This window comes from Schistocerca serialis, chromosome 8 (genome assembly GCF_023864345.2).
Source record: "Schistocerca serialis cubense isolate TAMUIC-IGC-003099 chromosome 8, iqSchSeri2.2, whole genome shotgun sequence".
NCBI classification, from domain to species: domain Eukaryota; kingdom Metazoa; phylum Arthropoda; class Insecta; order Orthoptera; family Acrididae; genus Schistocerca; species Schistocerca serialis.
The window spans coordinates 249,597,152-249,624,979 of NC_064645.1; the positions used below are offsets into that span (position 1 = coordinate 249,597,152).

The 27,828-nt window shown below is 42.4% G+C and overlaps 1 protein-coding gene across 1 annotated transcript in view; it reads right to left on the reverse strand.

The window, feature by feature from the left end:
* Positions 1-27,828, reverse strand: part of LOC126416955 (uncharacterized) — a 180,946-nt gene that overhangs the window by 19,277 nt on the left and 133,841 nt on the right. The window contains exons 4-5 of the mRNA XM_050084836.1: positions 18,015-18,148; positions 7,582-7,832 (exon numbers count right to left, since the gene is read on the reverse strand). Coding sequence (XP_049940793.1) covers positions 7,582-7,832; positions 18,015-18,148 — 385 coding nt within the window. The remainder of the gene's footprint in view (positions 1-7,581; positions 7,833-18,014; positions 18,149-27,828) is intronic.

Below are 27,828 nucleotides of genomic sequence, written 5' to 3' on the forward strand. Positions count from 1 at the left end.
TCTCGGGGAAATCCACTACCAGAGGGCTCCTGTAGTTGAAGTAGGATGTCATCACGACCTTGTCGCAACTTGTGTTAACAAAAAGCACTCCGTCTTCAGGCCATAAGAGGCCCATCGGGACCATTCGACCGCCGTGTCATCCTCAGCTTAGGATGTGGATAGGAGGGGCATGTGATCAGCACACTGTTCTCCCGGTCGTTATGATGGTCGTCTTTGACAGGAGCCGCTACTGTTCTGTCGAGTAGCTCCTCAATGGGCATCACGAGGCTGAGTGCACCCCGAAAAATGGCAACACTGCATGGCGGCCCGGATGGTCACCCATCCAAATGCCGGCAACGTCCGACAGCGCTTAACTTCGGTGATCTGACGGGAACCAGTGTATCCACTGCGGCAAGGCCGTTGCCCGCAACTTGTGTTAACAGCTTCTGATTTGTTTGGCGGGAGAAATGCGGGATGCTTCCACTGTTGGCTTGATCGTTTGCCTTCTGGCTCGATATGGCGCCGCCACGTAAGATCACGATGACCTTCGATTGCAGGAGCCCTATGTCCGTTGAGTTCCTTGAGCATGGAACTACAATCAACGCGTAGTGCTATGAAGACACTTTGCTGAAACTTCTACACGCCATAAAATCAAAACGCCTAGGAAAGCTGCCGGGCGCAATCTTCAATTACTGCACTATAGCTGCTTCCAAAACTGCCAATCGGTCGACGTTTACGCTTCAGCGATGTGTTGAGAAATACTGCAACAACCTCCATATAGGCCGGATCATTCACCGTATGATTTTCATATCTTTCGTGATCCCAAGAAAAGACACTTGTGAAAGTCGACTTCAGACTGACAAGGAAGTGCAAGAGTGCGTGCGTTTGTGGATCTGTCAGCACCTGACGGCGTTCTGCGAAACACGAATTAATCGTCTGGTCTCAGAATGGGATAAATGTCTGATTACTTTTGAATAGAGCTGTTCTATAGACCCATTGTGGCGGCTATTCGATTTTCATTTGACTGCCTTCATGAATAAAGGAATATTATATGGCCAGAAAGGAGAAATTCCGATCTCTGCCACATTCGGGCAATGAAAGAAATCATTGGCGACAAATGACAAATGTACCATGGCTGGGAGTCAAATTTGGGTTTTCTTCTTACTAGGCAGTTGTGCTAACCATCTACTCCACCTTGGAGCAGAGGTTAAAACAAAACTGCACTGACGACCCACTCAGGCTGACCCTCTCAGTCCAAATTCCCACTTGCCGCACACTACCATATTAGCGCCTCCTAGCCCATTTTATTCTTTTTGCTCGTCGCATCACGTGATGTCCCACACAATGTGAGGTGAAGAGTGTCCTGCACTGAATGATCATCTAACTTTCATGGCGCATATGCATCTTTTAATATCCACAACACTATGTTCTAGCCACAAGATGTTAAAATGAACTAAGTGTACAGACTTCAAAAAATATTATCGATACTACGTATAAAAAATACTATATCGCGTAAAAATGACGATAACTATTTCATTATTTCTGTAATAATTTAATTTCTGTGTGAATTAAAACTATTATCAGAGCACTACATTCATAGACAACGACAATTATAATCTTTTTTTGTTATCTGTGATAATTGTGGTTCAGTTGTTCTTCCTGTGGTAACCGATGAAATGTTCGGACGAGAGACGTGTCAGGTCTGCAAAGAGAAAACCTGTAACTATACAGGGTGAGTCACCTAACATTACCGCTGGATATATTTCGTAAACCACATTAAATACTGACGAATCGATTCCACAGACCGAACATGAGCAGAGGGGCTAGTGTAATTGGTTAATACAAACCATAAAAAAATGCACGGAAGTATGTTTTTTATTACAAACCTACGTTTATTTAAATGGAACCCCGTTAGTTTTGTTAGCACATCTGAACATATAAACAAATACGTAATCAGTGCCGTTTGTTGCATTGCAAAATGTTAATTACATCCGGAGATATTGTAACCTAAAGTTTACGGTTGAGTAGCACTCCTCCGCTGTTCGATCGTGTGTATCGGAGAGCACCGAATTACGTAGGGATCCAAAGGGAACGGTGATGGACCTTCGGTACAGAAGTAACTGGAACAGCACATTACGTCCACATGCTAACACCTTTTTATTGGTCTTTTTCACTGACGCACATTTACATTACCATGAGGAGTGAGGTACACGTACACACGTGGTTTCCGTTTTCAACTACGGAGTGGAATAGTGTGTGTCCCGACATGTCAGGCCAATAGATGTTCAAAGATGTTCAATGTGGTGGCCATCATTTGCTGCACACAATTGCAATCTTTGGCGTAATGAATGTCGTAGACGCCGCAGTACGTGTGATGTAATGTCGCCGCAGGCTGCCACAATACGTTGTTTCATATCCTCGGGGGTTGTAGGCACATCACGGTACACATTCTCCTTTAATGTACCCCACAGAAAGAAGTTCAGAGGTGTAAGATCAGGAGAACGGGCTGGCCAATTTATGCGTCCTCCACGTCCTATGAAATGCCTGTCGAACGTGTACCTCATCCCTTATGGTAATGTACATGTGCGTCAGTGAAAAAGACCAATAAAAAGGTATTAGCATGTGGACGTAATGTGCTGTTCCAGTCTCTTCTGTACCTAAGGTCCATCACCGTTCCCTTTGGATCCCTACGTAATTAGGTGCTCTCCGATACACACGATCGAACAGCGGAGGAGTGGTACTCAAGCGTCAACTTTAGGTTACAGTATCTCCGGATGTAATTAACATTTTACAATGCAACAAACGGCACTGATTACGTATTTGTTTATATGTTCAGATGTGCTAACAAAACTAACGGGGTTCCATTTAAATAAACGTAGGTTTGTGTTAAAAAACATACTTCCGTGGATTTTTTTATGGTTTGTATTAACCAATTACACTAGCCCCTCTCCTCACGTTCGGTCTGTGGAATCGATTCGTCAGTATTTGATGTTGTTTACGAAATATATGCAGCGGTAATGTTAGGTGACTCACCCTGTATTGTTAATTATTATTTGAAAAATAAAGTAGCTATTGTCTAGATGTGGATTTGTATTTATTTCAATTGTAATTAATGTTTTTAAGTGTTAATTTTCAGCTCCGCAATTAGGAGCGCAGCCATTAGCGCTAGTAACTTACAGCGGATTAATAGTAGATGGTATAAAAATATAAAACATTTTTCATAGAGAATAATTTTAAATGCTAAAGAAGAGAGAACAAAAGGTTTAAAGACTTTTATCTGAGTATATTAACTTGATATAAAAGGAATGGAGAATAACAATAGACAAATTGGCTATCGACTGTCTGCCGCCATATTAGCAAAAATATCTCCGCGGCAATTTTGAATCGAGAATTTTAACAAACATGAATGTTGTTAGATATAAATGAATAGAAATAAATGTGCACCTGTGGTGCCGAATGTACTTTAAAGGACAGAATTCAACTCAGATAGAACCTTTAAAATTAGTGCTCATAGCACGTTACGTAATATCAATTTCTTATTTGCTGATGTATGAACCCTAATTATTTCGGACGATTTACATGAAATATTTTAATAGGAGACATACGTCAGTGTTGTGCGCGGGTAGTATTTTGTGACTAAATGTTCCTTTTGCTAGAGAAAAGTGCTTCCATCTTAAGTAACAGTTGTGTAAAATCTGATAAATGATATGCAATTTAGTGCCACTCACACGACTTTACAGACAACATTTCTACACAACGTCAAGTGGAGACTTCTTTAGAACAGTGACAAATATTAGCCGGGATAATCATTCTTGAGATCTGACGAATTCTTACGCTGACAATAGGTAACTTGTTTTATATATATATATTTTTGTGAATTACCTGAAATACCATTTATAAGTATTTAAAGTCAAGAAATACTATAAACCGGTTCCGCCACAATCTATATGGGTGACGATTGTTCTTTCGGACATGTGTAAAGGTACAGACACCACTCATATAAAAGAATATTACTTTTCCGGTTGTTTTTACGAAACTTTTTAGTAATTTCCTTTCTATCACATGAAAGAGAGGTACAAATTGACACACATGCTTGGAATGAGATGGGGTTTTCTTAGAACCAAAAAAATACAAACGTTCACAAAATGTCCGACAGATGGCGCTTCATCTGATCAGAATAGCAATAATTAGCATAACAAAGTAAGACAAAGCAAAGATGATGTTCTATACAGGAAATGTTCAATATGTCCAGAAAATTGGAGTTTTTAAAATAACAGAATGGTCTTCGTGGTCAGGATTGTAATGTTCCACTACAATTTGTCTTAGACAAAGGACCTCAGGTACAGTTTGCGCCACCTATAATAAGCATTGAGAGGGGAAGTTATGAAGAGTGATAATGTTTTGCATTGTTTTTCCAGTTTGTAAGGATTACTGCTTGCATGTTAGTTAATGGTGCGCAGTCCAAAGTAAAAGCAGACGCCTAAGTTAACTATGGCTTCAGTCAGCAATATTGAAACAAATGTGCTAGCGCTGAACAAAGAATAATCTAAATGTCAGTGAAGATCATAATAATAAACAATCATTAACTGTACTGACGATAGGCTATGTAACAGGGCTGTTGATTATTGGAAAGTGGGACAAGCGCTGGTTCATTTGATAAATACAACATGTCCGGAGAAATTTACTGTCTGGCATTCTGATCGGAGGGGTTTGTTGGTAGGAGCAGGCTGTTGCAGAACTGCGGTGGAGTATAGGCGAACAGCAGCTCTTGTTCTGCCCTATATGGATAGGCACCGACCATTTGCATTTGTACAGTATACAGTCAGAAATATTGCGAAGTCGCAGAGAATCATTCTATTTCTTTGATAGGCAAAAAGAAGTGCTTTCGACTAGACACTATTTTTTTCTTGACACTTTCCAGGGGAAGAATGATGCTAAGGCCGTGTCAGTTCTGGGAAACGTTCAAGATTTTGTAAGTTCATTACATTACACCACGAGAGTACTGAGTCTTTGAGTCAATCGCATAAGGGTTTTTACATGAAACTCTAGTTTCCTACGTTAGTAGAGTAGTGCCTAAATGTCATTCTAATTAAAACGTACAGACAGTAAAATGCATTGCAACGTAGTCTGATCGATAAAGTTGAGATTTTAAAAAGTTTTTAAAAGAAAAATGTTACGCTTTTTACCATCACTGATCTGATTTATAAGTGAGAAAAAAAAGGGAACTGAAAGAGAGCGTTCATTTCAATACTCTTTATTTAAAGAAAGAAGAAAATGCCAAGTTATGTTCTATATTTATGTTTGCTGCGATACCCCCATTCTAATGCAGATTAAAAAATATTTTTACCATAGTAAGATTTCTACCAAAACGCTATAAATTATTCTCAGATTTAGTGTTTTCCAGCAATTTTCTCTTCGTCATTCTGATGCTTTCAGTTTAGTCTCACTGGGTTTAAATTCTCAAATTAATTTTACCTAACAGGAACTGCTCGCTAGGAGCATCACTGGTTTGCTAAAATGGAAAGAACAAAGAAGAAACAAGTAGCAATATTGAACAGGCAAGAATATTTTACGTTTCTCTAGCACCAAGAAACAAGTTAGCACGCAGTACTCATTTCTTCATTTGATTTCACACTTTCTCGACTGTCAGATTCCGTGAAACTTCTTACGCAGCTCGTGTAGACTCATGATTAACACGATAGTAAAGCGCAAGACAAATATTTCATCCGCAGGAATTCGGACGCTTGGTCCAACCCTGAATAATGTCCTGAGGGCAGTGGGTACTCCACCACTTGCATGAGAAGTGTCACGAAACCTAAAACTCGGCGAAGTGACACACCAGAAGAAGAAATGTAGGGATACAGCCTTTCTGCCATACGTTCTCGCGGTGATGGTCAAAATTGGCCGTATGTTGCCCAAAAACGGCGTAACGACGATTGACGAACCAAACAAACAGATCAAAAAGTAGGAAGTTGCGGAGACATGGCTTAGACACAGCCAGGGGGATATTTTCAGAATGCAAGGATGCAGGAGAGCTTCTGTAAAGTTTAGAAAATAGGAGACGGGGCACTGGCAGAAGTAAAGCTGTGAGGAAGGGGCGTGAGTCGTGCTTGGGTGGCTCAGTTGGTAGAGCACTTGACCACGAAAGGCAAAGGTCCTGAGTTCGAGTCTCAGTTCGGCACACAGTTTTAATCTGCCAGGAAGTTTCATATCAGCGCACACTCCGCTGCAGAGTGAAATTCTCATTCCAGATCAAAAACTGTTTTGGATCAGGAAAGAACAAAAGGGGCCCCATTTGTAATTTTGGGAATACACCATTTCAGTAAATGTACTAATACTACCGTTCGCTCCTATACGTGTACCATTTGCAGAAAGACTTCACTGCGAATGAGCATTAATTTAAGTTAGAAATACGACTGGCTCCACAATTGAACCCTGTGGTACACAGTATTGATTACTTTAACTGCAAAGTCCTTTAAGGAACCATTTGCACTCGAGTGCAGACTATATTTAATTTAATTAACTTAGATCATATGTATCGGTTTTTTAAGACAGGAGATAGCAGCCAGTAGGCATAGGCATCTTCACTCTTATGTCATTCGTTGTCCTAGAAGAACGTAATATTTTGTGTGGCTCCATAGGTAGCCATATTGATACTTATATGCAGAAAAGAGGCGCAGAGTTAATAAGTGTCTCTCATTTGTGAACTATCTGCAATTATTTACGTAAGTGTCATTCATATCGTAATGTACATGTTAAAATGAAAATATGTTTTATTTAATCGTATGCTTTTCTCTGTTTTAGTAGTTTTAGTCACTCCATTGTCATGATTGAAGCTGAGGCCAGATATCAGACTTTGTCTACAAAAAATGTATAATGAGCCCTGGCTACGTTCCGTACAACTTCGGACGTGCGAAGCTCGATAAATTCAAGGCGTAACTTGCATTTACTTTATTGTGTGACCTCAATGAACAATGCTAAGTAAGATTTTATGAAAAATTAAGAAATTCAATTCCAATCTTAAAGGCGAAACAAAATTTAATCTTTCAATTACTTATCCAAATAGACAATAATAATAATTATTATATATTATTATCATTATTATAATATGTTATTATCTTATATTTATTTGTTAAATTGCCCATCGCTATCGAAGTGGAATTTCTCTCGTAAAAGGAATACTGTTCCAGAGGTCCAAAGTGGGAGTATGGCCTTCACCTAGACTTTGAGTTCTTCTACGTCTGTCATTGCTTCCAAATATTCGAAGACAGACACTTTCAGCACAGACAAATGTTATTTTTCACTCTTATATGTCTATCACCTGTAGTGAGGATTAATGAAGCATGCTGAGAGATTGAAATGTGAATAAATACTAATTTATGATAGAAATAAGATTGGGTCCATAGTTGAACCCTGTGGTATGCAGTCTTGACTACTTAGTGCAGGGAGCCATCCAAACTGCAAGTCGAACCTCCGTCATAAGACTGCTAGTGGGACCAAGAGCTAAACCTCGGCCCTGACCTTGACCTTGACCCTTGTGATGACCTTGACCCTGAGCGAGACCCACCTGCGGGCAGCGTGCAGAGCGCGCAGGCGGCGGGCCCGCGGGCGGCGGCCGCGGCCCCCCGGCTCTCCATGACGCGCGCCCTCTGGGGCTTGTCTCCGCGCACGCTCTCCTCGTTGCTGCGCCAGTAGACGGTGGCCACCGTCGCCAGACACTTGAGCTTCATCGAGCCGCCGTGCCGGAAGTGCGCCGCCTGCGACCGGAAGTGCAGTCCCAGCCGTGCCGACACCAGGCCTTCCGCGTCAGCCGGGCCCACCACCTCGGGACCCACCAGAACGCTGGAATTCGCCTGCGGAAAACAGTCGCGTCAAAGGCGTTCTCCTCAAAGTCCGAAGCAATTGATATGCTTGCATTAGGAGTGTCTTCCTAAGGTTTAGATCCCCTATGGGAAATTTTCCAAACAACTTACCGGGTGATCAAAAAGTCAGTATAAATTTCAAAATTTAATAAACCACGGAATAATGTAGATAGACAGGTAAAAATTGACACACATGGTTGGAATGACATGGGGTTTTATTAGAACCTGTGGCGTGCGTACTGTAAGACCTTCGGTACACACACCATCAAATTATTTGACTTGTCTCTCTAACGAAGTAGGCGAGTGTCAGCAATATGTCTCGTGGTCTTATCGTGGCGTGTTTATCTTCTGCCATTAGGTCAGACGATAGAAATGTCACTTGCACGCTTAGAGTAGCAGATTGATTGTGACCAACTTTAAACAGAACTTGATTAATTTTCACACACATTTATTAAAATAATAAAAAGGCATAGATATTACATAACTTGATTCTGGATGCTGTTTACAGTTGACAATCTGAGGTTCCTTTGGTCTTGGTACATTAATCTTATTCCCACATATCTCTGATACTTGACAAAGTGTCTATACATTTATCTTCATGGCTATGCACAGGAATATGATAATCTTATTAGGCGCAGACTGAAACTTGGCTATAGACAAATGCAGACTAACGCAGACTGACTAATCGGAGGTCTGTACACTCTTTATAATACCTCGCGCATTCAGGTATCACTGCGCGAGTCTGATCCACGAGGAGAAAAGGTTCTACGTTAGCAGCAATCACATTGGCTACGTTACATATTAATACGCGGATCGGCGGAAGCAGAATTTGGTCTGTCTCTAAGACAGCGCCATCTTGTAGTGTGGAGATGGACGAGTGCTGCGCCTGCGCTGTTGTGCTTAGCGGGGCGCGCTGTATTGGGAAAGTTGTGTACACGCTGACTACGCGGAACCATGTACACAACAGAACCAAAAAATATTGCTAGACGTGTGAAAAATCTCTTGCACGCATCGTTTCGTGATGATCGTGTGCTCAGCTACTACTTTCGTCAGGCTTGGCCTCCCAGGCCCCAGACCTCAGTCCGTGAGATTATTGGCTTTGGGGTTACCTGAAGTCGCAAGTGCATCGTGATCGACCGACATCTCTAGGGATGCTGAAAGACAACATCCGACGCTAATGCCTCACTGTAACTCCGGACATGCTTTACAGATCTGTTCACAACATTATTCCTCGACTACAGCTATTGTTGAGGAATGATGGTGGACATATTGAACATTTCCTGTATAGAACATCATCTTTGCTTTGTCTTACTTTGTTATGCTAATTATTGCTATTCTGATCAGATGAAGCGCCATCTGTCGGACATTTTGTGAACGTTTGTATTTTTTCGGTTGTAATAAAACCCCATGTCATTCCAAGCATGTGTGTCAATTTTTACCTCTCTATCTACATTATTCCATGATTTATTCAGTTTTCAAATTTATACTGGCTTTTTGGTCACCCAGTTAAGTCCAAAATAAGGACGTGGCAGAAAAGAATTACCTCCCTCCCCCTCCTCCCGGAATCTAAGAGCGTCTAACACTGCCACGAGGCTGGATTAATGCTGGTAGCTTGCTTTAATTCTGTGTAGCTAAACGGCTGGATATAGCTCATTAAGTAATCCAGGGATTACGATATTGCAGTGCCGGTGTTAATCCGAATTACGATCCAAAGTTCCTTGGGACATGCATGCGTGTCCAAATAAAAAGGCACTGCGGTGACTAGAGCTGTTATGAAATACATTATATGTATTCGCAGCTGCGAATATGGACTATCAACTGTGTAATGAAATGACGACAATGAAAATTTGTGCCAAACCCGGAGTCGAACCCAGATTGCCCGCTTTTCACTAGCGGCCGTCTTACCATTTGGCTATCCGAGCACAACCCACGGCCCACGGCCAGATCCAGATTCTGTAGGAACTTCGCATTGTAGTTCGGAATAAAATAGACACTGAAGTATCGTATCTATCCACCGACACCGGACAAGCTACTTTCAAGTAAAATGTCTCCCTTCTACAGGAACATACATAATGAACTATGATTAAAGGTCGTAGACACGTGGTTGACGACATATCAAAGTTTGACAGTAGGTCGTGCTCGAATAGCTAAAATGGAAGGCGATCGCTAGCGATAAGCGGCAAATCCAGGTTCGAGACCCGATCTGGCAGAAATTTTCATTGTAGTCATTCCATTATATAGCTTATGGTTATCCATATTCGCAACTGTGAATACATTTCTTGTAATCCAGGGATCGTACTCAACGAAGCAGAATCTTCAGAATAGGAAATAGACACTGTACGTTGCCACAAGGGTCAAAGTTGGGTCCATATATATCTACACTTGCCACTTCACCACAGATTTTCCTGCATATGCGTTAGACACATATAATGAAGATATCTCAAAATGGCTCTGAGCACTATGGGACTCAACTGCTGAGGTCATTAGTCCCCAAGAACTTAGAACTAGTTAAACCTAACTAACCTAAGGACATCACAAACATCCATGCCCGAGGCAGGATTCGAACCTGCGACCGTAGCGGTCTTGCGGTTCCAGACTGCAGCGCCTTTAACCGCACGGCCACTTCGGCCGGCGAAGATATCTCCTCCACCCCTTTTCTGTTCTCTCACTCTTTCACCTGTATCTGTCTATTTCCTCTTCTCCACTCTCCCTGTGCCACCATGTCCTCGTGCCTCTCTCTTTGTTCATTTCCTCCACCGCCTGTCTGACCATACAGTCCTTCCCCTCCTTTTGACCGTATACTCTTCCTCCTCCTCTCTCTTTCCTTCTCTATGTCTCTCTTTTTCACCTGGCCACGACTCCTCTAAGCCTTTCACCTGCCTCACGCATCTCCCCACTCTTCCTCGCTCTCTATTTCATCCTCCCCCTCTCCCTCTCTCTATGTACCGCAACTTGCCCTTAAGCATGTTCATCAAATAAGGCTTTTAGTCTTGCACTGTCCATGATAGAAGTTTCAAATTTGCCAGACATTTACTCCCCCTACCTACAACTGAACACTATTTTGGAGAAGACGGAGACTGCAAACGTTCAGAGAGACAGAGGGACCACAGATCTAAGCCTCGGGATAAACGGACATTTTAAAACCTAACGATCTCTTATCCTCTCTTTTCAGATGCGAATATTGTGGAGGGGGGGGCGGAGGAAGGGGGGCGGGATGGGGGGAGGGGCGGCTGAAAGAGTGAGGCATAGTTTCAGAAGAGGATTGTAAAATTATGAGAGAAAGACTTAGTTCCATATTTAATGGATTTTTCCTTGCCCCTGCCTCTAAGAATGATGGACTGATCTCACTCGTGATGTGTTTCTCAGGGCAGAGTACGTCGAGAGAGACTGGGGCACTGACAGACAAGAGATGTGGGCGCAGCTGCGGCGTTCGTTTGCCATCAGTAAGCCGCGATGTTTTCTGCTGTTCTTGGGAAGACGGAGTTAAGTTATGATAGATCGCATTCCTGCTGTTTTCGTTTCTGCTTACTTGATTCAGTCAAATCAGACAGATGTTCTGGGATAAACCCGGTATAGATGGTCATACGGGAAAGATGCCAGTCCCTTTAGCTCTTCGATGATCCGCTGTACAGCGCTGCCGGTCAAGTGGTAGCTAGTTAGTAACGTGGGTTTTTGTTAGAGCTCCAGATGACTCATTATTTCAAATAAAAATAAGCAATTTCTTTGAGTTTAGTTTTCAGTATATCATGAAATAATCTAATATAACTTGTCGATTTAATCGTAACTTACGCTGTAAGAAGCCTGATCGGGACGGACGGCCATACCATAAACGTGTTATATATTACATTTTGATTGGATCGTTATTTTTTTACAGATCCCAAAAAAGTTCATTCGAAAAGCCGTTTCTTCTAGGGAATCATGGAAAGAAGAAGACCTTAAAATGCTATTAATAAAGTAGACAACGACGATTATTCTGTGAGAAAAGCTTCCATAGAGTTTAATATTTCCCGGGAATCTCTTGAGAGAAAACTGAAGACCGATTGGGATTCCAAAATTCCAATGAGTTCTGGTTCTTGTTTCGGTACACCTAATGACTTGTCCACCACATAAAAAAATGGTGGCCCACGTTTTCCTTTAACGAGAGACCGTGTACGAAGCCTAGCTTATGATTTTGCTGTGCAGCTTGGCCTAAAACATAAATTTAGTAATTAAAAAGGGACATCAGGTTACGATTGGCTACAACTGTTATTATTTCTACATCCAGATCTAAGTGTGCGAAAATCTGAAAGCGTATATTTTGCCATAGTCCAGGAAATGAATTGTGGTGAAGTCAAGGGATATTTCAACTTAATTTCAACCCTAATGGAAAAAAAAAATTATATGCTCAATAAATTGAGAAGTTTATTTAACATAGATGGTTTTGTAGCTGAAAAGGGATCAAAAACTAGTTCCTGTGATTACTTCGTCAGAAAAAGGAGACACTATCACAGTACCCCAACTACAGTGCAGAAGCGATTTTTCTTCCTCCTTATGCTGCCATGAAGGGACTTAACAAAGACATGGAATGGAAAGACAAAATGCCACCGGGATGTGGTCATATCAAAGAAATCTGTCTGCATTAATGCTGAGATCTTTCTCGAATAGCTAAAGGATTATTTTGTGCCGTGAAAATCCCCGTGGAACACTTAGCTCGGTACAGATGCTGGAGTTTTCGGAGAGGAATAGTATCATTACAATGTGCGTTCTCAGCCATACTACCTATTGTCTGCGGCCGCTGGGTCGATCTGTCCTCAGATCTTGAAAGCTTCATATTTACAACGCCGCTGAAAAACGGCAAAGAAATCACCCACATCGGAAGCTAGGGGATTGCAATTTAGCGAGATACTACAAAATTACTGGGGAAAAGTTGCAACACCAGTGAACGCCGACTCTGGATTCAAAGCAACGGGATTCTACCAGTTTAATCCCTAAGAAATTCCAGATTATGCTTTCAGAAGTGATCCAGATAGACTTACGGGAAATGAAAACATCAACGTATCTGGCCAGACACTCCATGGAAGAACTTAGGCATCCTTGCCATGTTCCTCTACTAGAGCAGATAGAGTCAAGTAGCCAGGAATCGAGTGAAAGAATTCTGTTACCAAAGCTGCAGTCCACTACTAGATCCACTAACTATACTTCAGCAGACAAATGTGGCCAAAAACCTCCTGAAAGAAGAACGTCAGCTCTACCAGGACTTTCTACAAGACCAGACGATAGGTCTGTTTGTCCTGTGATTTCAAATGAAACGAACCAAATCACCCCACAGAAATTCTGAAAAATATTTCACCTTTGCCAGCTAGACCTGAACCTCAAACAAACACACTTAGCTCAGCACATAGCCCCTGAGGAAGTCCGCCTCCTACAGTGGCCGATGTTTCGATTTTATGTATTGGCAATGTGGTCAACAGCCTATAAGAACTGTCGCGGAAGTCTATGCTTACACGCCCAAGCCAAGAAAAATTAAAGCTACAAACATGACGTCCAAAGACAATTGGACAACCCGAAACTTGACGCAAATGGAAAAAAAGTAGGATTATTGGAAGAAATAGCGAGAAAGACTCGGATCAGCAATGTTAATGATACTTCAGACAGTTCATAGTCGTCAGGTGACGTTCACTATATGGGAGAGTCAAGTGACGAACTTCTTGAAATAGAAGACTAGTGCGTTGGATGCGGAGAAGAGTATTCAGAAACAGACAAAACCTGTGGATTCAATCTGTCAGGTGCGAGCGTTGGTTACATGAGTCCTGAACTTCGTATGTTGAAGTGTGCCATCGAGGTGGTAATGCAATTCAAAAAAAATTAATCTAAGCCTGTAAAGTAAACATTCCTTTTCATAAAGTAGGCTTGGTGCTAGATTCAACTAACTGTATAATTCAGACAATTTCTAATAATTTTCTATACAAAATACTATATTCCAAACTGTTAATAAAATGAAATTTGGTATCTCTTTGTAAACGAGGTCGACTTTTGTCTTTTTTATGATTTTAAAAGCAGTTTATGGAAATTTTCAGCTTGTCCTTGTGTACTGATTTAACTGGCTTCCGAAGAAATCGTGGTCATCTATCCCGGATTTAACTTACATCCACATCTACATACCACTCCAGAAGCCACCGTACGGTGCGCGGCGAAGGATATGTTGTACCACTACCAATTATTTCCTTCCTGTTCCACTCGCAAACTGAGAGACGGAAAAACGTCTACATACATCGGTACGGGTTATAGTTTCTTTTATCTTCGTGGTTCTTAAGTTCCATGTACGTTGCAGTCAGCTACAAATGCCGGTTCTCTAAATTTTCTCAATAGCGTTAATCGGCAGTAGAATCGTTCTGCAGTCAGCTACAAATGCCGGTTCTCTAAATTTTCTCAATAGCGTTCATCGAAATGAATATCGCCTTCCCACCATGGAACCTACCGGTAACAAATCTGGCGTTCTATTCGCTGTGTCCTTCGCAGAAGAACCACACTTTCCCAAAATTCTTCCAATAAACCGAAGTGGACCAATCGCCTTCCGTACTAGAATCCCTACTTCCTTTCATATCGCTTCGCAACGTTACGCCTAGATATCTAACCGACGTGATCGAGGCAAGCAGCATACTGCCAGTGCCATATTCGAACTTTACGGGTTTGTTTTTCCAACTCATCTGCAATAACTTGTAAGTAGGCTGTTTATGTTTTCTTATTGGCGACGTTACGTAGCGCTCTGTATGAAAATCACTGGCTGTGCTGTGTGCAGTCTGTGGCTAGTTTGCATTGTTGTCTGCCATTGTAGTGTTGGGCAGCTGGATGTGAACAGCGCGTAGCGTTGCGCAGTTGGAGGTGAGCCGCCAGCAGTGGTGGATGTGGGGAGAGAGATGGCGGGAGTTTTGAAATTTGAAATACTGGATATCATGAACTGCTATGTATATTATGATTTTTCAACACTATTAAGGTAAATACATCATTTGTTCTCTATAAAAGTCTTTCATTTGCTAACTATGCCTATCAGTAGTTAGTGCCTTCCGTGGTTTGAATCTTTTATTTAGCTGGCAGTAGTGGCGCTCGCTGTATTGCAGTAGTTCGAGTAACCAAGATTTTTGTGAGGTAAGCGATTTGTGAAACGCATAGGTTAATGTTAGTCAGACCCATGTTTTTGTAGGGATTTTTGAAAGTCAGATTGCGTTGCGCTAAAAACATTGTGTGTCACTTTAATCACAGTCATGTATAATTGTTCAAAAGGGGACGTTTCAAACTTACATTTGTCTACATTTACAGCCAGCTGCCATTCATCACACGAACTAGAAATTTTGTCTACGTCGTCTTGTATCCTCCTATAGTCACTCAACGGCGACACCTCCCCGTACACCAGAGCATCGTCAGCAAACAGCAGCAGATTGCTGCTTACCTCGTCCGCCAGATCATTTACGCCCCTGGGAATTACTGACTATACGCTTGTCTCTGACGAACTCTCGCCGTCGAGGATAACATACTGGTTTCTGTTAGTTAAGAAATCATTGGGCTAGTCACATATCTGGCAGTCTATTCTCTATGCCCCTACCTTCGTTAACAGTCTGTAGTGGGGCGCGGCGTCAAACGCGTTTGAGTACTTTATTACGTCTTGTAATGACTTTGGATCGATTTGAAGTATCACCAGGTGTCCATTTCCCGACAGGTCATATTCTTACATCCCACTTTTACCAGTGTTTGCTACAGGCTTCGGTAGCTAGCAGAGAAGCAAGTTTCTGAAGTGATACTCGAAGATGTACAGGAGTGTAATAATTTTCCCTTTTTATATGTAACGATTTACCCACTTTCCTCCCCACGTGAGCATATTTCCAATGGCTTACAAAGTTGTTGTGTTAAGGCGACCGTACTGTCCGCGTGATGTTTTGGTAATCATTCACTGCTTGTGATATATTCTTGGTTATTCAGGTGTTGCGACTAGTTGATCACGTCTTAAGGAGTAAAGGTAATTTCTGACACACGCAAATCTCCCCTTACTGATGCTAAAAGAAACCACGAGTTTCCAACAAACGACCTTCTGGCACCTGTGTACTAGAATTTGTTTCCGTTCGATGATTGGTATCTCCGCCGCGATTTGATCGGTTATCCTAGTTTTTAAAGGCTGGAAGTGACTGGACTGGAGGTTGAGACGGTACAAACAAACGGGCGATAGAAAAATCCTAGAAATTAATGTAACATGGAAAAATGAACGTCTGTTTTAGTGCGGTTACGATGGTGTACTTATTTCTGTCGAGGGATGAATGTATCAAAATTTGTAATCTTAATGGGTGAGATTGGTAGCCTACTTGCATAACCATGGGGGTACACATCCGAGCCTATATAAGCGAGAGGCCATCTTGGCCAGGGGTCAGTCATTGGTCAGTCGTTGATCAGTTGGGTAGCCGGTGGGTGGCGAGCAAGCCCCACTTTTGGGTGGCCCATGTGGTCATTTGAGTAAGAATCTTATTTTTTTTTTCGCGCCGGTTTATTTCAACAAAGAGTATTGTTTAATAGTGCAAGCGTGCATGCATATATTTGGGAACTGGAAGTGCTACGATTATTTGTGTGATTACGAATTACGAGGCATACATTGGCGTAAGTGAACATGCGACGATCTGTGATTTCGCGCCAAAACTGCTAGAACAAAGAGGACAGTGGGGCTTGTGGTTCTGTTCGAATTGAGTGAGTAATTTTCGTTTATAGCAGCCTCCATTACTGCTATTGGGGGCTCGGAGTCAAATTATTATTAAAGTAAAACTGTAAACCGTCTCACCAGTGCTGAATTCATTATGTGAAAGAAAAGGACAACGCCAATAAATAGTGACTGGACTATGTCGTGAAAAACTGATTTTGCTATAATAATGGCCTAATTTTGTTCCCTAGCATAAACTGTAGTCATGAGTATTAATTCAAAAAGTATAACCAATGCGCGGGTGTGGAACAGTGTACTAATGCACCAAGTGTGAAAATAGTCCCCTGAGACTTACGTGAGAGCCAAAATTTACACTAACATTTTTTATCGAACATTTGTATCTGCAAATTCGTGAGAACGCTACAAGTGCACTTATTTACCGCCCCATGGCAAGGTGAATGCCGAAGTTTGACATTCCGTTTATCCTACCCCATTGGAAGCTATTTTGAACACAATAGATACTCCACAAACGTTCTTTCTGTTGAGTTTTCCTATCAGTATGAGTATTAAGGACCATATCAGATAGTCTTTCATTTTTTAAATAGGGACAGAACTTAAATACTAAGAACATACCAGTGGTTTATAGTTTGTAACTGCATGTAGCTATTACTGGTCGCTCACGAGTTGATCAATACAGCACGGCTCTTGTAGTGATTTGAGTAGCTTGTGTTAGTTTGAGGTGCACTTGAGGGTTGAACAGAGTAGCCTGGTAGTCGGAATTCATGACGTGGGTGTCGTGATGGTCGGTGGAGTGCAGTGTGAGCAGGCATGTCATATATGTTCTTGTAAATCGTCTAATACGTCATGGTCCCTGAATATCGCGTTTTGCACCACTATTATAGGCATAATATATTTTTATTCGTAGGGGATTTTTCGTCAGTCTTATCCCGTCGTCTCTGCGTCGGAGCACAGCACGCATATTTGTAAATGTATTACATTGTCTGCTTCATAATTTTCTTATATTTTTGTCGCAGTAGTCTGAGGTGGCTTTGCAGTAGTTGTCTTTCTGTCAAGTATAATATTTCCATTGTGGCGCATGTCTACCTACTAAGCAAGCGGTAGCTTTTTAGGAGGCTACTCCGATGAAGGTGGATGACTGTAGCATCTCTTCGTCCGTGTAGTCGCCCTTGTATTTGTCATAATAACTTTTTCTTCGTCGTGACTTGTAGATAGCAATTATTTAGTATGACCAGAAATTAGATAGTCTCTCAAGGTAGACTCCAAGATACCTGGCTTGTCTGTCAGAGATTGTGGGATGTCATGTGGTTCTAATCTTCTGTTTCCCGTATGTTGTTAGTAAATTAGGGACAGATGTTTAAAAGGATCAAGACATAAAAAATACTGCCATCTTTTACATGTTTCGTACTTCGTGACCTTATGACTATTTGCGTTCCATAATGTGCATGCTTAGGAGCGGCGTGTGTGCTCTACCGTGCTGATCTTGTGGTCTACTGTACCTGTTCGCCGTTGACGAACCACGTGAGCTCCGCGGGAGGTCTGGAACGGCCGGAAGTGCAGTTGAGGTGCACCGTGTCGCCCACGTGGTAGCGGGCCCGCGCGCCCGTGATCACTGGACCATCCTCCGGCAGAGCTACGAACACACGTAACGCCAGCAATGAGTCACAGCATTTGAAATCGAGACACATGTATTGCAAGAGGCATGCCCCCACTATTCAAGATTTTTATAAATGAGAGAAGCGATTTCATAAATTCACTGTAGCTACATTAACTGACTTATTTTCATTATCATAGAAAAACTAAAAAAAAATTGTACTGTTGCAGCTGCAATTCATATTTCTGCCAGCAGTGAGCAGTTACTCAACACGGCGACAGACGCCGAGAAAGTCATTCATAAGATGTGCACGATGGGGGCGCGAATTGTCGTCCATGAAGACGAATGCGTCGCCAGTATGCTGCCGATATGGTTGCACTTCCGGTCGGAGGACGGCATTCACGTATCGTAAAGCCGTTACGGCGCCTTCCATGACCACCAGCGGCGTACATCGGCCCCACATAATGCCATCCCAAAACAGCAGGGAACCTCCACCATGCTGCACTCGCTGGACGGTGTGTCTAAGGCGTTCAGACTGTCCGGGTTGCCTCCAAACTGGTTTCCGACGATATTCTGGTTGAAGGCATATGGGACACTCATTGGTGAAGACAACGTGATGCGAATCCTGAGCGGTCCATGGTGTGGTGGTTGCAAAGATGGACCTCGCCATGGACGTCGGGAGTGAAGTTGCGCTTCATGCAGCCTACTGCGCACAGTTTGAGTCGTAACACGACGACCTGTGGCTGCACGAAAAGCGTTTTTCAACATGGTGGCGTTGCTGTGAGGATTCCTCCGAGCCGTAAACCGTAGGTAGCGGTCATCCACTGCAGTAGTAGCCCTTGGGCGGCATGGGCGAGGCATGTCATCGAAAGTTCCTGTCTGTCTGCAGCTCCTCCATGTCTGAACAACATCGGTTTTTGTCACCTTGTTGAGGGACCTTCCTGGCACAAAGTAACAATGCGGGCGCGATCGAACAGCGGTATTGACCGTCTAGACATGGTTGAAATACAGACAACACGAGCCGTGTACCTCGTTCCTGCTGAAATTATTGGAACTGTTCGGCTGTCGGACTCCCTCCATCTAATAGGCGCTGCTCATGCATGGTTGGTTGCATCTTTGGGCGGGTTTAGTGACATCTCTGAACAGTCAGAGGGACTGTGTCTGTGATACAGTGTCTACAGTCAACGTCTATCTTCAGTAGTTCTGAGAACCGGGGTGATGCAAAACTTCTTTTGATATGTGTATAAGTCATGTCACGCAAGACAGGTGTGCTCGGATCCAGTAGCTATCTGCAAGTAAAATGGCTCTGAGCACTATGGGACTCAACTGCTGAGGTCATTAGTCCCCTAGAACTTAGAACTAGTTAAACCTAACTAACCTAAGAACATCACAAACATCCATGCCCGAGGCAGGATTCGAACCTGCGACCGTAGCGGTCTTGCGGTTCCAGACTGCAGCGCCTTTAACCGCACGGCCACTTCGGCCGGCGTATCTGCAAGTAGTTTCTACTGTTTCTGAAAGGTGTCAGCTTATTACGGACTATGAGACTATCGAATAGCTAATACTACCTATTTACGAAACAGAAGTGTATTTATTACGATTATTGCTAATTTTTTAATTATTGCTGATTTGTTTAGTATTAGTGTGAATGATGGTGTGAATGCGAAGTATTAAATGAATGAATATTATTATGTTTACTGACTGAGTATAAGTTAGCGTGAGAACTGTTCAAAATGGCTCTGAGCACTATGGGACTTAACATCTATGGTCATCAGTCCCCTAGAACTTAGGACTACTTAAACCTAACTAACCTAAGGACATCACACAACACCCAGTCATCACGAGGCAGAGAAAATTCCTGACCCCGCCGGGAATCGAACCCGGGAACCCGGGGTGAGAACTGTGTACAGAGCGAGAGAATAATATTAAGAGGAAGTTGTGAAGCGCACTTAGTTTATGGCACTGGGGAAACAAGTAAGACTTTATCATAACTTTTTATTTAAAGAAGGAGTTATGTTGATATTTATGGATTTTCTAAATTTTTTTATTTAGTAAATTGTTCGTAAAAGCTATCAAGTTGTGATTGGTAAAAGTAAAGATACAGGACTGCGCGGTTAATACTCAAATTGGATTCGTTACTATTTATATCAGGCAATTAGAGGTCAGTACATTCGCGCGTATATTGTAGGCTAAGAGAAGTGCTTTGTGAAGTCTAAGTTCAGTTCCGATCTCAGCCGTTATCAAGTTCGGACACGGATAGAAGGAGCTCTGAATAGACGTGAAAATTTTACCGAATAATGGCTAAAACTGTGAAGTGCCGCAAACTGGACGCCAAAGTATGAAAAAGACGAACACTTGAAATTCCGATTTTAACATGTAAACTGGGACTTTTGAATAACGATAATCCGCAAACTGAGCATTCGCAGTGGTCAGATTGTGTAATATCTAAGCGAGCATTCTGTCACAGAGAATCCGTTTGTTAATTCTTTTGGTTACGGGTTTGGTTAGTTACCCTAAGCTGGCTATTTCGAACGAGCGTTACTGGGCATGAATGACGAAAATGTAATTTAAGATTAGTATGGGCTTGGAGGTGTTTTGCATCAAACATGTCACAACACACACTGAAGTTTTTCTCAAACTGCCTTTCCATAAAGCTCTCAGCAAACCTGATACTGAAAAACATTTTGATGCGACTGGTAGACATGTGTATTGCGGCTAGTTTCCGCTACAGCTTTATCTAGCCGACGGGCATTACGCATTACTTTCAACAGGAAAGGCGTGTGAACATGACTGCAAAAGAAGAAATCACCGAAACGTGAGTGGGCACTTTCTGTAGGACGAGGAAATAACAGAGCCGTTGTTACTGTTCTAGCATGTCTAGGTAAATGTTTCCCGTTATTGTTTTCTCTATGAAGGAAAATTCTCGTATCATCCAATCGTGTATCAGGCCACACTGACCATTCCGGGGTTTAACGGATGTGTCCATGTCTGTTGTGTGAGTTTCCAGAGCTCCAGATACTAATGTTGTGGCGATTCACATGTCCAGAAATGTCGAACATTGCTTCATCTGAAAACAGGCACGTTTTTAGGTACTCAGACCAGCATGGATCATGAGAATGCGCATCTCAGAGTACGGTCGTATGGCTGCAGTGCTTAGACCATTTGCACTCCGTAAGCAATGACTTACGCGGGATCAAATATAATGACGCGATGTGTGTGTATTAATTTGTCATAAGTTGAAACGTATTGACATGAAACAGTATTAATACAGGTCGCGGAACTGAGAGACAGTTCATTTAAATGTGATTTTCGGTGTCTTTCAATATTGGTTTTTCCAAATGCGAGTTATTCGCCAACAACAGTAACAGTATATAAACTCTTACGAGTGCTGCACTACTTGAGGATGCAAGGTTATCTCTGATTCACTGTATGTAACGAAAAGAGTTGCTTATGATTTTACCTATGTACTGGATGGGACTATGGCGTCCTATAATTGTTGAAGTGTTCAGCTATCTAGCAAACGGTTTTCTGTGAATGTTTAACAATGTAAAAAAACTGTTCTTCGACAAAATCTACTGAGATAATTAACGCTACAGGAAGACGGCATTCAGACAATTGGAAACCGGGAGGAATTATCGTGGTTCCGAGCCTGCTTGCCGTCCGGCTTTATAGGAGTAACCACTTATGTAACAATCAATGAAGAATTCACCTCGTGTCCTGCAATTCGCGTGATGTACGCCGAATTGATTTCTCGGGGCAGCGTTGCAATGCAGCTTGCACTCTGTCACACGGGACTGAGGCAAAGGGGCACACGTCCATTTCGAGGAACGTCGCTGACATTGCCGGTCTTTTCGAAGATTCTGAATCACCTCACTCTGCTTGTTTCTGTCGGTGGTGCCCTGCGATATTGGCGTCTACAATTCGGTTCTATCGTTGTCACAGATGTGTATTTTGCATCTCCCGATCTGTCGCTGTTTCGAGACAGTCCAAGTCAAATCTGCAACGAAGGACAAAGGAAATTTTTTTTAAGAAGTGCTAAATATCTTACGACCAATTACGATTCTCTATACGTAATAGTTCCCAAGTTATACTTTTTTTGAAATGATAGCAGGACTTCATCGACACCACGTCTACAGAAAAGTCAAAACGCAAGAAAACTGTGACAAATGCAGGAAGGGGTGTAGACGATTGATATTTACTGACGGGATTTAGAGTAGGGTAAAGGATATGCAAATGCAACATATTATTCCTCAGTATGCGGGAAGATCCGTTTTTGTATGGTTAAACGATTGTCGAACTATCACTAGTAACAATTGTACATGGTGAATCACCTAAATATTCCATCCCTTTTATTTTGTGAATGGTTCAAGATATCGAAACGAGTTTCTGCCAATGACATAAAGTACAGTGACATGTAAATCTGTTACATGGCTAATACTCCACCGAGATAATGAAGCGAGTGCGATGTTTTCAATGGAACGATAATATTTTAACGGCGTTCGATAGCTCTTGAAATTTGAAGTACAGTGATATAACGTCAATTAATGTTGGCGATAAAACTTTTCGCAAAAGTAAATGTCAGTACGGACGTTCTTGATGCCACTTCAATATACGTGTATAGTTATCTTTAGGCCTCCTCATTCGGCTTTCGAATAATCATTATTTTAAGTACATCAACTTTTCAGAAATTTCAAGAAAATCGGATTGACTTCAGTAATGAAATCACACTCCCAAATTCTATATGTGCCTACGGCTCTCGTTGTCCACATAAACCGAAAGTAATGGATCAGACGTGCAGGATACCTCGCAGACATTCGCGTGGACCGTACCGTCAAACCAGTGAGTCTGAATGAAGATACTTTATTGGCATGAGAGAATGTGGTGCATGCATACGGGAAAATGCTGCTGGTGAAGGACGAAGTGTTTCGGCACTGCAACGTGTGTGTGCAGAATGGTTCACGGAAGGCAGTAGAGAACGACGAGATGGGTCATGGGTCAATGGGTCAGGTCGCACCACACAACAAAGATCCCCCCCCCCCCCCCCCACGAGAAGTTTGACACCTCATCCAGCTGGCATTGCAGGACAGATCTGCGTCCTCCTTGGCTCTAGCACAACAGTGGAACACATCGTACACTATCAGGGGTGTCAATCCGTCGCCGTTTATTGCGCCATGTGTTACGTGCACGTCGTCCGCTTCTCCGCCCATTTTTGGCGAACGTGTAAAAACATGGTAGACGGCAATGGAGACAGGAATGGCATCAAACAGTGTTTTTGGACGAATCCAAATTCTGTTTGTTTGAAAATGCTGGCTGCATTTTGGTTCGCCGCAGACAGAGGGAGCGGCATCACAGTGACTGCGTTGACACAAGAGATACAGTGTCAACTCAAGGCCTTATGTTGTGGGTTGCTGTTGGGTATAACCACAAATCACAGTTGATGCGTGTCCAGGGCAATGTGACCTGTGTGAATGACACCATGCGACACGTATCAATACCCTTTCTGCAGTACACACGCCAATTTTCAGGAGGACAATGCACGAATACGTCGCCTTCTTGGTGCCACAAGATGTCAGCGTTTTGCCCTAGCTCGCCAGATCATCTGACTTATCGCCAATCGAAAATGTGAGCGATATGGTGAAACGACGTGCTGTGACCCAATGACAAGCACCACAGATAAGCTAGGTGAATGCAGCATGGATGGCTGTACCACAGGACGCCATTCGCGCCTTATACGCGTCGATGCCATCACGCATGGAACATGTTGTCGGAGCCCGTGGGGAACCCTGTGCCTATTAGGCAACAGGACACATGCTGAAAATGGTTCAATTGGTTCTAAGCACTATGGGACTTAACATCTGAGGTCATCAGTCCCCTAGACTTAGAACTACTTAAACCTAACAAACATCACACACATCCATGCCCGAGGCAGGATTCGAACCTGCTACCGTAGCAGCAGTGCTGTTCCGGACTGAAGCGCCTAGAACCGCTCGGCTCACATGCTGAACCGAGTAGACTGAAATGCTAATGATTTCTACAGAACATACTAATGTATTGTCTTGTGAATAAGAACGTGCTATGTGTAGTCGTTCAAGTTGTTTTATTATTTCTGAACATGAGTATATATCTCCATACATACGCTGCAAGCCACCATGCGGTGCATGGCGGAAGGTGCATTGTACCAATAATATAGTCCGCGTCACGTAGGAAAACGCTTCCACGCAGAGAGGAGGAGCAATAGGAATGCATGGGGGTGGGGGACGAGATTTGCGTAAGCGTGGCTGCAGAGAGCGGGCAAAGTTGCGTCAGCTGCTCTGCTATGGCGTCCACGTGACGTCGGAAGGCGAGAGCAGCTGACTTCAAGACGTCAAGTACAGTTCTTCTCAAAAAGATTAATGCCAACGAGAAGGTCATCAGAAATAGTTACAATATAGCGCGTTTCGGACTGTATTACAAGTAAAAATGTAATACACATCAAAATTAACCTCAAATACAACCTGAGATCATTTATATTTGCTTGACATCTCTGTCTACTTCATAGAGTTTTTTAAAGAAATATGTAAATTTATAACGCGGGTGTGTGGGTGTGTTTCACTGTCGTTAAATGGAAATCACGGTGTGAAAGAATCAATTACGGGCAGTAAAGACGAATGCAAAAGACTAACGTGTAAATGGTCAGCATTTCTCTGTAAATTAACTCGCTCGACATTACAATGGGAGACCCCATTTATGATTCACGGAGCAAACAAACAAGTAGCCACATTCTTCGAATAAATCGAAGGAATTCCGAAAACCACCGATATCGCGACAGCTGACCCTTCATGTTATTTTAAGACACTTTCCAATTCATGCTTTGAAAATGACACAGTGTTACCTTTCTAAATATCCGAGGTTTTGACGAACTTATCCGACCGCATTCTTGAGAGTTGTTAGAGTACAGCACACTCTGGGAAACGCTGAAATTTCATGACTAACTAGTAGCTGCTTCTTTTTGGGCAATATTTTGAAACATGTAGTTATGTCACTCATAAAAGCGGCATACCCTCGCATCCGTGGTGAAGGGGTAGCGTCTTGGAGTAATAGTCAAAACGTTGTCAGTCCTGCGTTCGAAACACCCCACCGCTTACATTTTGATTAATCATCAACATAAGTGGCCGAAGACTTCAAGAATAAGAAGTCATAATAATTCTGCCAATGCCTTTGTCAAAGAGGGCGGAGGAGCGGACAGAAGAACAAGACGCTCTCTTGTCCTTGCAGTGATAAACTCCCTCTAAAGACGGAAGAATCAGCATGAGGATTCAGACGGTAATAGAAATCACTGCATTAAAGACACATAACGTGTATCCACAGGACATATGGTTTGTAACTGAAAAAGTATTCGTGATGACCTCTCCATTGGCAAAAGATACCATAATAGTCCCGTATTCGGATCTCCAGGAGGAGACTGCCAAGATGGAGGTGACTTGAGAAAAAAGTTGAATAACCAATGAAAGGATAACGTTCTACGAGACAGGAAGTGGAATGTCACAAGCTTGAAAGTGGTAGGGAAGTTAGAAATGTGAAAAGGGGAAATGCAGAGTCTCAGGTTAGTCATAGCAGAGGTCAGTGAAGTGAAATGGAAAGAAGACAAGGATTTCTGATCAGATGAGGATAGGGTAATACCAACAGCAGCAGAAAATGGTATAACGGGAGTAGGATTCGTTATGAATAGGAAGGTAGGGCAGAGAGTGTGTTACTGTGAACAGTCCAGTGATAGGGTTGTTCTTATTTGAATCGGCAGCAAACCAATAACAACAACGGTAGTTAAGATAAAGAGAGAGAGAAAATGTATGAGGATAATAAAAGAGTAATCAGTATAAAAAGGAGATGAAAATCTAATAGTCATGGGCGACTGGAATGCAACTGTAGGTAATGGAGTAGAGGAAACGGTTACAGGAGGATGAGGGCTTGGGACAAGGAATGAGAAAGAAGACAGACTAATTGAGTTCTGTAATAAATTTTGGCTACTTCAGTAGCCGGTTGAAGAATCGTAAGAGGAGGAGGTATTCTTGGAAAAGTCCGGGTGATACCTAGGGATTTCAGTTAGATTACATTATGGTCAGACTGAGATTCTGAAATCAGATACTGGATTGTGGATTGTAAGGCATACCCAGGAGCAGATATAGACTCAGAGCACAATGTAGTGGTGACGAAGAGTTGGCTGAAGTTAAAGAGATTCGTGAGGAACAATCAATATGCAAAGAAGTGGGATGACGAGATACGCATGAAGTTCTCTAAGGCTACAGAAACAGCTATACGGAGTAGCTCTGTAGGCAGTACAGTTGAAGAGAAATGGACATCTCCAAAAACGGCAATCACAGGAGTTGGAAAAGAAATCATAGGTACAAAGGAGGAAACTGCCAAGAAATCATGGGTAAAGGAAGAAATACTTCAGTTGATCGTGAAAGAAAGGAAGTCCAAAAATGTCCAGGATAATTCAGGAGCACAGAAACACAAGTCGCTGAGGAATAAAATAAATAGGAAGGGCAGGGAAGCTAAGACAAAATGGCTGCATGAAAAACGTGAAGAAATCGAAAAAGAAATGATTGTCGGAAGGACGGACTCAGCATATAGGAGATTCAAAATAACCTTCGGTGAAATTAAAAGCAAGGATGGTAACATTAAAGAGCGCAAAAGAAATTCCACTGTTAAATGCAGCGGATCGAGCGGACAGGTGGAAAAAGTACATTGTAGGCCTATATGAAGGACGAAGATTTGTCTGATGTAATAGAAGTCGATTGAGAAGAGAGGGGATCCAGTATTAGAATCATAATTTAAGAGAGATTTCGAGGATTTAAAATCAAATAAGGGAGAAGGGATGGACAACATCCCATCAGAATGTCTAAAATCATAGGGGAAAGTGGCAACAGAACGACTATTCACTTTGGTATGAGTCTGGTGAAATACCACCTGACTTTCGCAAAAATATCATCCACACAATCTCGAAGACTGCAAGAGCTGACAAGTGCAAGAATTATAGCACAATCAGCTTAACTTCTCGTGCATCCAAGCTGCTGACAGCAATAATATACAGAAGAATGGAAAAGAAAATTGAGGATGTGTTAGATGACGAACGGTTATGCTTGAGGAAAGGTAAAGGCACCAGAGACGCAATACAGACGTTGCGGTTGATAATGGAAGCAAGAGCAAAGAAAAATCAAATTACTTTCATAGGATTTGTCGTCCTGGAAAAAACGTTCGACAATGTAAAATAACATAAGATGTTCGAAATTCCGAAAAAAGTAGGTATAAGCTATAGGGAGAGACGGGTCATACACAATACGTACAACAGCCAAGAGCGAATAATAAGAGTGGACGACCAAGAACGAAGTGCTCGGATTAAAAAGGGTGTAAGACAAGGATGTGGCCTTTCATCCCTACTGTTCAATCTGTTCGTCGAAGAAGCAATGATGAATGGCAAGAACTGCCTAATGTTACGGAATATGGGTTGAAAGTAAATCGAGGAAAGACGATAGTAATGAGGAGTAGCAAAAATGAGAACGGCGAGAAACTTAACATTAGGATTGATGGTCACGAAGTAGGTGAAGTTAAGGAATTCTACTACCTAGGCAGCAAAATAACCAATGACGGGCGGAGCAAGAAGAACATCAAAAGCAGATCAGGTTTGGCAAATAGGACATTCGTGGCCAAGAGAAGTCTACTAGTATGAAACACAGACCCTA